The sequence below is a fragment of the Lineus longissimus genome, chromosome 2 (assembly GCF_910592395.1).
Source record: "Lineus longissimus chromosome 2, tnLinLong1.2, whole genome shotgun sequence".
Lineage (NCBI taxonomy): Eukaryota > Metazoa > Nemertea > Pilidiophora > Heteronemertea > Lineidae > Lineus > Lineus longissimus.
In genome coordinates, this window is record NC_088309.1 from 15,226,471 (window position 1) to 15,240,324 (window position 13,854).

Sequence of the window (13,854 nt, forward strand, 5' to 3'; positions counted from 1 at the left end):
ATCTCAAAATGTGTTTTTTGTGTGTTTTTTCGGATGAACATCTTGAGATCGTGTGTTTTTTCGTATGAATAGCTGGGACCTGAGGGACCTGAGATATATATGTAAGATCGCCCGGACATTTCTATGAATCATGGTGGTGTAATTGTAAAGACACTGACCTATTACGTCGAAACCGGCAGCGATCAATTCCTTTTCCTTATTTTTTCCGTGATTCTTATCAGTTTTTTTGGAAAATATATATATATTTATAGTGAATCGATCTTTCTGTAACAAGCAAAAACTTGAAAAATATGCCTGTTCTGATGATCGCGCAGATATTTTACTTTGCACGTACTGTTACATTAAATTTGAGGATGGAATTCGGTGTATAAGTGCATGGATGCCCATAAAAAATAAATTTTACTTTCGAGACGAAGAAAACGACAAAACCAGGCCGACATGACACGCGCGCGCCGCCTGTTGGAGTCCGAACCTCGACCTAGCACCAATATAGTATACAGTTGAGGTCAGAAGTTTACATACACCTGGGTCGAAAACATTCAACTCAAATTTTCAAAAGGTTTCATTGTACTTACAAAAACGATTTTGTTGTGATAATATACCTCAGAGGTCTACTTTATTTTCTTACTGATTCGTTTAATTCTGTTTCTTTATTTCAGAATTATTTGACATAGTTTGATATCTCTATTAAAGCCAGTGGGTCAAAAGTTTACATACAGTAATATTTCAATACTTGGTAGCATTGCCTTTTACAGCAATCACCTGACTCAGACATTTGAGATAGCCATCTACAAGTTTCTTACAATACTCTTGGGGAATTTTGGGCCATTCCTCCTGGCAGAAGTTGTGTAATTCAGTCAAATTTGTTGGCTTCCTTGCTCTGACCCGCTTCTTAAGTTCAGTCCAAAGATTTTCGATTGGATTTAAATCTGGGCTTTGTGAAGGCCACTCAAAAACCTTCACCTTGTTGTCCTTAAACCATTTGGTGACTACTTTCGCCGTATGCTTGGGATCATTGTTTTGCTGAAAACTCCAACCCCGACCAAGCTTCAACATTTGGGCAGAGGCCTTGACATTGTCATCAAGAATCTGGATGTAGTGTTCTTTTTTCATGATACCATCTATTTTCTGGAGTCTTCCCATTCCTGATGCAGCAAAGCAACCCCAAAGCATGATGCTGCCACCACCATGCTTTACGGTTGGGACGGTGTTTTTAGGGTTGAAGGCTTCACCCTGTTCACGCCATATGTACCGCTGGTCATTATGACCAAACAGCTCCATTTTCGTCTCATCAGACCACATAACATTCCTCCAAAATGCTGTCGGTTTGTATTGATGTTTCTTTGCAAACTCCTGTCTTGCTTTTCGGTGCCGATCTTTAAGCAGTGGCTTCTTCCTGGGGCGATATCCCTTCAGTCCAGCTCGATGAAGAATGCGCTTCACTGTGGATCCTGAGACACTCACTCCTGCATCCTGCAGATGTTTGCAAATTTGCTTTTTTGTTGACCTGGGGTTGATCTTCACCTTGCGCACCACGGTCTGTTCATCTTTGGGGGTCAGTTTCCGTTTTCTTCCGCTCCTTGGCTTGGTTAATGTGGTCCCGAGGTCCCTGTACTTCTTGACGATGGTCTGAACGGAAGACCTAGGTAGATTCAACTGCCTAGCAATGTGGCCTAGTGAGGACCCTGCCTTGTGAAGATCAACCACACGTCTTCTAAGGTCTTGGCTGTGCTCTTTGGATTTACCCATCTTGTCTCAATGCTTGTGAACACTGGAATGGGCTATACACTATAGAAACGCCTTTTTATATAGCCCCTAAAGAATGCTTGGGTTATTACATAATTTCTGTAGTGGCCAATGGCATGTGAAATCATCTGTGAGGCCCTAGATGTCAATTTCTTGATGATTCAAGGTTGTGTTTTTAGAGTTTCACTTGGTGTATGTAAACTTTTGACCCACTGGCTTTAATAGAGATATCAAACTATGTCAAATAATTCTGAAATAAAGAAACAGAAATAAACGAATGCAGTAAGAAAATAAAGTAGACCTCTGAGGTATATTATCACATCAAAATCGTTTTTGTAAGTACAATGAAACCTTTTGAAAATTTGAGTTGAATGTTTTCGACCCAGGTGTATGTAAACTTCTGACCTCAACTGTATATACGCCTACAACTCCGAAACTGACAACTTAAGTAGGCATACATATACAATATAACGGCAACTACATCGTCCCACTGTGTTCACAGATTCTGATCAAATCCCATCGGAATGTCACATCATACTATATTGTCAATGCAGCCATTACAGATTTGTTGCGGGGATTTGATCGGACAAATGCCTACCCCAAACCAATCGCCAACACACGAATGGATCCTCAAAATGAACGACATACTCATAAGCAAGCTGCAGTGCTCCTCCACAACATATTCGTGTGCAGACAGGCCAGTTTCTGATGATGAAACGCAAAAGGACAATTGATATTCTTACATGTAATTTAATGACTCCGACAGTCTCATCCTGAAATAGGGTGCTATTGTCATCCTTCTCCGAGCCTTGAATTCCCAAAAGGACTGTCGACACCAATATCGAACATACATTATTTCTAATATTTTGTGTACATATGTATCATAACATAAGGCCTACAACCAATTAACTGATAATGTACTTTCATACTCACAATTCCCCCCTGGAAGGTAGTTTGCCCCTATCCAGCAATAAGCCGCTGTCGTGGTATGATGATATACATGTAGGAAACTCAGCTGGCTGTTTTTCTTTCTAAGAATGAAAATAAGCTGAAAAATAAATACAGAGAGAAGCTAGACCGGGTTGTATAGTCGCAAAAAAGAGAGATGTGTTGTTGAAATGAGTCTTGAATCAAATAAACGTTTGGTGGTGTTCGCTACATTTCGCTAACCCCAACAAAAATTTATTTGAGATATGGTTATATGCGGACGATTTAATATGGGCAGTTAGAGTACCAAATAACTCTTTGCATGTTTAAAGCTTTTGATGGTTGCCAACTGACTATACACCATGTGCCAACTAGAGAATGAAATAGTCCATGTATGATGTTGCTGTGACATAAAACTGATAAATATCCATTAAATATGGCACAGTCATAACAAAAACTGTCTTACTGGCACTTCTTACCAGCCTGTATGACTAAGAGGTGATATATTCCTATATTTCAGTATGGTCCAAAACCTACAGAAAATGAAACGGCCAGGGGCCATTGTGCTCACCGTATAGATATTTGGTGCTTTGGAATTCATCCTGGTTAAGAAACATTGTACATGTATAGTATATAGGTGAAACCAAAGTCGGTATGACATGTGATGTATCGTTGCTTGGAGCAAGTACCATAAGAATATCATCAAAAACAAGTCACTAATAAACGAGAAATTGCACTTTTTACCTATTTCAGTTTTGGCCTCCTGTTGGCAAAGTTGAGTACCAGATCAGATCGAAATTCGGTGTCCGAGGTTACATGACGTAGGGAGTCATGTGTACCGAATTTCAATTTCATAGCTTTATCGGTTGAGAAACGTGCCATAGTTATATACTCAAACGGACAATTTACGCCATTTGACCTATGTGACCTTGAAAATTAGGTCGAATAAAAAATCGTAAGACATGTAATGTATCCTCACCAGGAGAACCTACCATAAAAATTTTATTGAAAACGAGTCACTCATAAGAGAGATATCAAACTTTTTAGGTTTCCACTTCTGGCCCCCTGGTGGCCAAGTCAAGTTTTAGATCGAACCGAAATTCGTTGTCAGAGGTAACCTGACCTGAGGGGTCCTGTGTACAAAGTTTCAAGTTCACAGCCCCAGCGGTTAAGAAACGTGTCACTGTTTTTGAAACAGGATACGACGACGGACGACGGACACAGGGGTGTTGTATAGACTCCCCTACGGTGAGCCAAAAAGGTAATGGTACGCGCATACATGTGTACATGAATTTAAGGCCATGAATATCGCATTGGACATTTATGAAGGATGCTGCTTTGAAATAAAGTTCTCTGCTTGGATTTAGTGGAACTTTTGAAACAATGTTCCTGGGGATCAAGGCCAGTCAACAAGTTCCAGAAAAGAACGGTTTTTTATCAGTTTGTTGGAGGTAAAGCCTTTTTGTCATTGATTGACTCGACCATATATTTGCGGTGATCAGAGTTACAAGGCCGAGGGTTGTATATTATTCGATGCGTAGCCCTAGTGATAGACCTTGCAAGGCTGACAGGCTTTGTTTGTGAGACCCGACTTCTACAACTTGTTGCTACAACTCCCCGACATATGTGGTGAAGTTGCCTCGCTTGCCTCTCCAATCTTTCCATAACTTGTAATATCTTTTCCGATTTGAAAGTGGCAGTCCTCAGACCCGACATCTTACGGATAAAACTTCAACAACGAACTTTCAGATTTGGCATTCAAGAGTTGGAACAAACATTTCAAAGGTGGCCCAATTACTGACCTGGTATGGAACAGACATATGCCAAACAAGGTATTTTGAATTTCATCTACTTTGACCTGATAAGTTGGTACATCGACCGACATGTACATTTCTGCCAAGACGTATGGCCAACAGACGAAGACAACCCAGAACTAAACGTTCTAGGACAAATTTAATTTTGAAGGAAGGTACCAGCTTCGTAGACAAATGAGTGTTTGAAAACTTCGGTAACGTCGAAAATTAGGTCAAACTGAACATCCGCATATTGTTGTGTTATGTATTTTCATTACGTACGTCGGAGATAAATATTTGAAATAATATTACGGTCATTAGTTTTTCGAGTGTGGGCCGGCCCCCTGGAGTTGTGAATCGAATCGGACTGAACTTCGAACCCTTGGTCCAATTCAGGACTTAGCAAGATTCCAAATGCCTAGTTGGGTGCTTGTTAGAAATCAACTAAATCCCATTCCATATAACCATTTTTAGAATCATTCTTATACTACATGTAGTTATTTTCTTGGAGTTTGCTAGAATGATGTGGCCATTTCAAAACTTGGAAACCACAGGGACAGTTTCACTCCACAATAAGGTTTAATACAGGACATGTTGTGGGTTATCTTGTTCAAGGCATTCCTTTCTATTCTACATAGGCCTTAGACCCATGCCCGCAGCCTATCACTCCTTCAAAGTTTATGTTTCTCATTCCATAAAATCCATCCTTGACATTGGCAATATTTTGCGCATTTGAGAATATCACATAATCACCTATCTTGTCTGCGAGAGAATTTGTTACACGATGAATAGCACCCCAAGCAGTTTGTTGTGACACTTACAAAGGATCTCCAACAACGTATTGGAAGGGGCCAATTGCATAATATTGAAGGGCATCAAAACCTCCTGAGACGGGAGGAGGGCATAATTCCTCCTTGTTGGATGCTCAATGTCAGAACCGATGCCTCATTAAAAGTTATGCATCATTAAATATATATCAATTTGATTCCGGCAGTCACGAAAAATGCGTTCTCCTCGTATGCCACAACGAAATTCAGCGAGTTCAAGGATTCGCCTAGCCATCCTTACTCCACGAAGTTCAGAGTTAAAATGACTAAGAACGGTGCTAAGGAATTTTAGGTAACCCAGAGCTATTCTCAGTTGAGCAAGCAACTCGGAATCTAGAATGGAAGTAAGCAACCAATTAGGCTTAGAATGGCTTTATGGAATTGAGCCCAGAGATCATCTGATCTAGCGCTACAGTCTGGCTCGTAATATCCACACCTATAGTCCGGCAGCTGAGCGGCTTTTATTAAACATGCAGGGTACAAATGATTTTAATGTGTTGTGGAATAGAGTACGCCTCCTTGATCATAGAAACCCAATTCTTAAGTTTTTCCAGTGGTGGGTGCAGGACATAGAATGGTTAGCATTTTTGTTAATGATTTCATCATTGGACCACGACTGGAGCTCTGCACAGGAGCACAAGCATCAATGTACACGAAAATATTGAACGAGTGGATAGGACCCTATAAATGTACGACCAACAGATAGAAACATGGCGCCTCTGAGTGAGATAAAAAAATAATTTTAAGTGGCAGTGTGGTTGGAAACGACCTTTTTATGTATTTTGCCTTGATTTCCCCAGAAACCAATTTAAAATGTCATTTCCTATAACATATCAAAAGGGGGCTTTTGAAAACATGCTTATCTCAATCAGAGGCACCATATTTCTATCTGTTGCTCATACATTTATAGGGTCTTAATCCAACCGTTCAAGATTTACGTGTACAGTGATGCTTGTTCTCCTGTACAAAGCTCCATTCGTGGTCTAAGGATGACGTCATTAACAACAAGAGGCTCAGGGACATGGCGCTCAGCTAAATGTGGAGATGCTCAGTTTTCTTTCCTGGGGCAGTTTATATAAATATTCCGTCACAAAATTGAGCTAAGAATGGTTTCCGAGATGGCCATGTGCCAAATTTTAAAAAAACGGGGAGCTTTACTCAGTCCATCGGATTGTACATTAACTTCATATAATGAGTGCGATCACTAGTTGAAGGTTGTTACAGAGAGCCAATCTTACTAGCTGTGATGGTTCCTTCGACAGTCACAACTCAGCAGACAACCAGTAACTGCAGTCTGGACCTGTTCATCAAATCTGTTGAAGTTCAGCTCGAGACAAACCAGTCCATTAGATGCATGGTCACAACCAAGGACAACTAGTAAATGCAGACTGCACCATTTTATCAATTCCTTTGAAGTGTAGGTTGAGACAAACCAGCCCAGTAGATGCATGGTCACAACCATAGGGCAAGCAGTAAAGGCAGTCTGGACCTTATTATCAAATCGTTTGAAGTGCAGGTTGAGACAGGTTGAGACAAACCAGCCCAGTTGATGCACGGTCACAACCAGAAACAGTCTGGACCTTTACATCAATTCCCTTGAAGTGAAGGTTGGTTGTGACAAACTAGTCCAGTACACATGGCCTAGCCTAAACCGGGACAGTCATGCAGTAATTGCCGCCTTGACCTTTAAATCAGGGACAACCGAACAGTTTCAATGTGCAAGGCAGGACCACATTGAAAGCGTGTAAAAACTTAACAGATACACTGATATTTTTGTTAACCAACTGCCACATACTGTTTTCTTTATCTACTACAAAACCAAGACCTAAGACATAAGACCTAAGACCTAAGATCCCCCGAAGTACAAAACTAAGACCCAGGTACAAAACTAAGATCCCCGAGGTACAAAACTAAGACCCGGGGAGGCCAATTCCAAACTAAAATTTTGAAGAAAAATATCAGAGTCTTAGTTTTGTACATCAGGGGATCTTAGTTTTGTACGTACAAAACTAAGATCCCCCGAGGTACAAAACTAAGACCCAATTCCAAACTAAAATTTTGAAGAAAAATATCAGAGTCTTAGTTTTGTACATCAGGGGATCTTAGTTTTGTACGTACAAAACTAAGATCCCCCGAGGTACAAAACTAAGACCCAATTCCAAACTGAAATTTTGAAGAAAAATATCAGAGTCTTAGTTTTGTACATCAGGGGATCTTAGTTTCCAAATTCTGCCCCTCTTTCGAATTCATTTTGATGTAGTAATATCACCTTTGAGATGCATGCAGTTGCTCCATCTGAATACTACCTCCATATGCACTATGCAGGCACGACCGGTCATCACTCTAGCATATACTCTAGCATATACGGCCTCCATCTCCTGATCCCCTGATGTACAAAACTAAGACTCTGATATTTTTCTTCAAAATTTCAGTTTGGAATTGGGTCTTAGTTTTATACCTCGGGGGATCTTAGTTTTGTACGTACAAAACTAAGATCCCCTGATGTACAAAACTAAGACTCTGATATTTTCTTCAAAATTTTAGTTTGGAATTGGCCTCCCCGGGTCTTAGTTTTGTACCTCGGGGATCTTAGTTTTGTACCTGGGTCTTAGTTTTGTACTTCGGGGGATCTTAGGTCTTAGGTCTTATGTCTTAGGTCTTGGTTTTGTATACACCCCTAATCTAATTTGAGTTGAGTATTAACAATGAAAAAGAATCAAACACTAGAATCGACTGGTTCTTCTGATGAGCACGCGGGTGAGCACTGATGTTGGATTGCAGGTGCAAGGTGTTCATTTGGTTCTATGGGTATGATTGTAGCTCAGCTCCTCTTTCTCGGTCATCTGTGATGTGGTCACCGAAAAAGTTGAAATGCAGCTGTCGATCATCCCTGTAAAACATGATGAGAAAACATATAATTTCGCTTGTCAAGTTTTATAATACAAGACCAACAACAACTGATGAGGCGCTAATGATTATTGATCAATGTAGGTAGGAACTAAAGAAGTGCTAATGAACTATAGAACTGCTAATGATCGAGGAAGTTCATTGATATGACTGAGAATATGATAATAGTAATAATGCCTTTATTACTTAAACTAAAAAGTTTGTCGTAATTACAAAGGATTTGCATAAAATTATTAGAAATATAGATTCAATACCTTTGATGATAATTTAGCAGGTTTGTTAACATATTCGTGAGAACATTTACTACACTGTGCGTGTATCTATAGCATTTACTCTACATTTCTACAGCGGTGACTTGAGACACACAAAAACGATCTCAAAAATGGTTGATTTCAGCACTCGTGACATGCTTAACGTAGCAATTAATCTCAGTGGAGGTGTACCCAATGAGTAGCGTCTGGGTAATTTTGACCCATTAACATGTGTTTACATTGTGACGAAAGGTCTGAATATGCTAATCTGACTGACGGCAATCCACCATTTTGCTGGATTCTCAAACATGGAATGGATATCACATAATTTCTGACAAACTCTGCTAAAAATCATAATTTTAATGTTCTTCAGCTATAATCGAATCCCACGCAGAGATTTTAAACACAACTGCGCTTAGCACGGACTGATATTCCAAGCCGAAGGATACCGTAACAAGTTTGTCTTGTTCACCTTCCAATCTAGAAATTTTTTGTGAAACTATCGGAAATTAGAAAAAACTGATCCTTAAACCAATCACAATCTTACCTGGTCTGTTGAGCGGATGATCGACTTATACAATCGATTCGGAGTGATTTTATTCCTTCTATCATCACTTCACTCCAAAGACAAGCAATCTTTAAAAAAGACTGAAGGGATGGTTCGAATTGTGGACAGGGCAGGGACTGAGGTTTTTGCGCATATGATGGGGGCAATCCGGGCAGGAGTTGTTGAAATGCAATGTGGTATCATCAGAGGAACATGTCATAGATGTTTTCATTGTAAATCTATATAGGTAGCAGCCTCCAGGAGAAATTACAGACACACATACTGTATGCATTGAATTAGCTGGCCATCAACCAGGAGATCAAAATAGGCCTATATTCATCATTATACATGTTCTATGATGACTGGGGAAATAGACGCATGATCAGCCCCATAGGAATTTGTCCGCATTCAGTAGGCCTATGAAGCTTAGGAATGCAATTGCGAATTGATTTATGATGGCTTATTGCTAGAACATGTATACTGATAAATATAGCCCTATTTTGATCTCCTGGTGGTGCCCAGCTAAATGCATACAGTACTGTATTTACCGTAATTCAACTGTGTGGCGCACCAAATCAGGTGATTCGAAATTCCCGCCACGCTCAATCGCGAACTCAATTGGCTATCGATAGGCGGCAGCACCAACAATTTAGACGGCGCGGATTTTTTGGCGACTAAATGTTGAATATCTGCAAAAATCAAGTTGCTAATCCACCAAATCAGGGTGAAAGGCGAATATCACTGTTAATGCGATGCTGCTGTGAAAAAGTGTAGCATTTGATGGCGCCAGCAAGCTAAAATGTGTACATTCACATCGCGTATTGACAGCTTGACCTCCACAAGCAGACAACCGACTCAATATAAGATTACTACGCTATACATCGACGATGTATGGAACAAAATGGGTATTAAATAAATCATTTATCCAGCAGGTTATAGCGGCTATTAGTAAATTCAAGTGGGCTAATCAAGCTGAGATTAATCTGAGCGATCTAGGCAGAATAGCATTGTCTTTTTGGACGTTACAAACATGAGAACTAATTTGTTCACGCAGATGCATACATGGGACTATAGAGGAGTAAAAACGAATAACCAAGCACAGATGGTGGTTCGCAATTGAACCAAAAAATGGCTGATGTCTACATGCAGCTTCAGGCGCGCAAAACATAACTGCGCAATTGTGACGTTGCTCGAGATACCGGAGTATTGCCTCGAACCGCGAAATTCAAACACGGCTGGCATTGTGCCAACTTACATTTTTGCCCAATACCGCCAACTGGTGACATAAATTGAAACTAACATATTTCATATCAAAACCGCAATATTAGTCAGACCTCTTCAACTTTATTTCAAACTTCTATCTGCTGGAATAAAGCGACAATATTTTTGGGGTAATTTATGCTTTTTGCTCCCCGGTGAGCTGAATTTCAATCGAATCGCGCTGAATTTGCTGTCAGCAGCGTATCTTGGGCTGTTCTTCCCGACGGTCAGATTTGAAGTGCCTACGTCTTACGGTTACAAAATGCCCATTTTGTCCACGGATGGATGGATGGATGGATGGGTGGAAGGACGGTCACCACTCGAATAGCTATTTGACTAGCTCAGCTGACTTTGCCAGCTGAGCTAAAACTTCTTACCCCTCTATCACCCACACCCACCACTAAAAAAACTTAAGAATTGGATTTCTATGGTCAGGTAGGCGTACTCTATCCCACAACGCATTAAAATCATATGCACCCTGCATGTTGAATAAAAGTCGCTCAGCTCCCAGGCTACTACTTTATACAATACCTCCCACTAAATACAATGCCATCTTTAACTGCATTGTCAGAAATTGCGTTTGCTAATCATACCTTATTAGAATAGATGCAATTAAATGGGAGGCATCGCCTACGGTTTGCCATCCCAACAATTGACCAGTAACTTTTACTTTCATATTATCAAGTGAATTGACGGTAAATGGCTTTTGTCTGCAGTTTAACACATATTTCTGCAGTTTTACATGCTCGATTTTGATGAACTTAACGTCAAAATTCTTAACATTATTTATCATTCCAGAGAAAAAGCTTGAGAAAAAACGTTGTTAGTTCAGTGTTTTTTTAAATGGCGGATTACGTAATAAAACACATTTGCAATCCCATCTCTGACATAATGAAAGATAGAAAAAAAAACTACTCGCAATACGCTAAACGCCGCATTGAATTCGGTGTATAAATTTGCGAAATCGTATGAAGGAGGTGTTGATATCAAGGCCCTACTAAAAGTGGTTGAGAAAAGTGACAACTACTAAATGTCTTATATACCTAATTCTAAAATACCTTGGTACCGTAAAGTCAACTTTTAAATGGAAAATGCATAAGCCTCGTTCTGAGTTTGGAGTGTTTTGGACACGCAACCAAGATGCTCTACCAAAGTTCCCTCGGGTTGCACTAAAATGTGGAAACCATGCACACAGCTCACTTCAGAAGTTTGAGGCTCTCAAAACACTGCTTCAAACACAAATCAGCCAAGGAAGCATCAACCACCCTAAGTTTTTTAATGAGCACTACACATATTTGCTGAGAAAAACGCTCCAAATAGCCCATTTGCGCGGATTTTAGCATCACTTGAGCGAGCCGATGCGGACTTCCTATGCGCGCTGCCGTAACATAATGTAAACAACGGCGCTACCGGCGCTCCGGGCAGGCGATGGATGGAATTTGCCAAATTCGCACATATTCAAGTTATTTTCGTGGCCTATCTTTTTAAGTTTGAGGTATTTTAGAAAAGAAATTGAACCCTCGGCTTCGGACCTTGGTTGAATTACCAAGACACTCTCGGGTGGAGCTAAAATTTCGTCCAAACCCGAGCCGATAGGCGAGGGTTTGGACTGTATTTTAGCTCCACCCTCGAGTGTCTTGGTAACTCAACCAAGGTCCTCCGCCTCGGGTTCAATTCCTTAATCCATTCTGCTGTACATAAACTTTATCAGTGTGATTATTAGTTTCAGCACATCTGAAAGTACTCTACATTTATGATCGCAATTAAGACATGATCACTGCGAGGGAGTATTATCGTATCAAAGTTTCCATCTTCTATTGCCTCGAAAAGGCGAGCAATATAAATACAGCTCTTTTAGGTGAATTCTGCTCTTCCATCTAAGTTCGGAGCAGATCAATGGGGAGGTTGAGACCTGAGACGTATTACGGTTCCTTATACATATACGGATAAAAATCAACACAAAATTCGTACTTTTTCCACAGAGTTTTATCCGTATACGTATTTAATAAGGATCCTTGATAAGTCGCTGTTCTCAATCTCCCTAATCCAGATTCGCCCTGATGAACATGTGAACAATAAGGCCCGCAATAGGCTTCCATTAAAAAAAACCTCGCGTATATGGTAGGCGGGAGGGGACATAAATCAGAATATATCGGCCGATTAATTACTTGCGCCGCAAAGGCCTCCCGGAAATGACGCGCCGCAACATGCCCCGCTAAAAACACGCCGCAAAAGAATGCGCCGTAAAAATCTCGCCGCGTGACCCAATTTAAACCAATCAGGAGCCAAGGACGGTTTGAATTTTGCGGCAGAGGTATTTACGCGGGAGTCTTCTGCACGATTTGCGGGGGACTTATGCAAATTTCGACACTTTAGCGGCGCACTTCTTTAACCAATCTGAGACATCGTTACTTTTCCGGCGGGTTTACGAAGTTACGATGTCTCTGATTGGTTAAAAAAGTGCGCCGCGAAGGTCTCCCGCGAAATTTGCATAAGTCCCCCGCAAATCGTGCAGAAGACTCCCGCGAATATACCTCTGCAGCAAAATTCAAACCGTCCTTGGCTCCTGATTGGTTTGAATTGGGCCACGCGGCGAGATTTTTACGGCGCATTCTTTTGCGGCGTGTTTTTAGCGGGGCATTGTTGTGGCGCATCATTCGCGGGGGGGCCTTTGTGGCGCAAGTTATTAATCGGCCGATATATTTTGATTTATGTCCACTCCCGCCTACCATACGCGTAAGACTTGATGCACTATTGCTTTGAGGCGCGCGGTGGCCATTGTATTGACTGTACGCAAATCACTTTAAGACTAGGACAACCTAGGCTACGTCTTCCCCTTGTGCTTGACAATGCTGTAAAATGTCATCAACAACTGATATAAGTAAACCTATATATTGCCTTCATGAGAGTTCAAGAAGATAAAAGCACTTCAGCAAGAGCCTCTCCTACATGTAGTTCATGTTTACCGTAACTTTATGTATTTACCAATGACGATAAAAGCTTATCTCAAAGAGCATCCACACACTGATGAAACTTTTTTTATCATTATTTCAACACCGCAAGTCAGAATGTTTTTACGTATACCTAAATACTTCCACTTACTGAAGCATGATACGGGCGATCATTTGACCCAAAAACATTAAACATATTCAACAACCCTTGCTTTATTAGAGTTTAAAATAATATTCAAAACGCATACATTCATTTGAAAGTCTTAAGAACTTACCGAGTCAAACATTTCGATGAATTTTGAAATGAAAAACCACCAGCAAACTCTTGCCATCTGCAAAAAAAAAGATAATTATGGCGTCAGGAGGAAATAACAAAAGGGACATTTTGGCTATAAGTAGCAAGGTCGTTGTCAGTATATTACTAACAGCTTCCCCAAAGGTAAACGATATGAACTCGAATCGTGCCTGCTTCGAATCGTACATTGTACGCATTTAATTTGTGCTTAACATAATCCACATAATTGACGGTTTTGCGCTGACTCTCTCACACATACAAGCGTGTTCTTCCGTTTTTGCATTGCCGCGTTTTCAGGCCTAATGGCCCGTTGACCAAATCAAAAAAGGCTCAGTATTTGCCTTCTTGAC

The 13,854-nt window shown here is 40.6% G+C and overlaps 1 protein-coding gene across 2 annotated transcripts in view; it reads right to left on the reverse strand.

The window, feature by feature from the left end:
• LOC135482674 (very long chain fatty acid elongase 4-like) overlaps nucleotides 1-13,854 on the reverse strand; it is a 54,951-nt gene that overhangs the window by 17,059 nt on the left and 24,038 nt on the right. For both annotated transcript variants that reach the window (XM_064762924.1, XM_064762923.1), the window contains exons 5-6: nucleotides 13,485-13,541; nucleotides 2,680-2,794 (exon numbers count right to left, since the gene is read on the reverse strand). In XM_064762924.1, coding sequence (XP_064618994.1) covers nucleotides 2,680-2,794; nucleotides 13,485-13,541 — 172 coding nt within the window. The remainder of the gene's footprint in view (nucleotides 1-2,679; nucleotides 2,795-13,484; nucleotides 13,542-13,854) is intronic.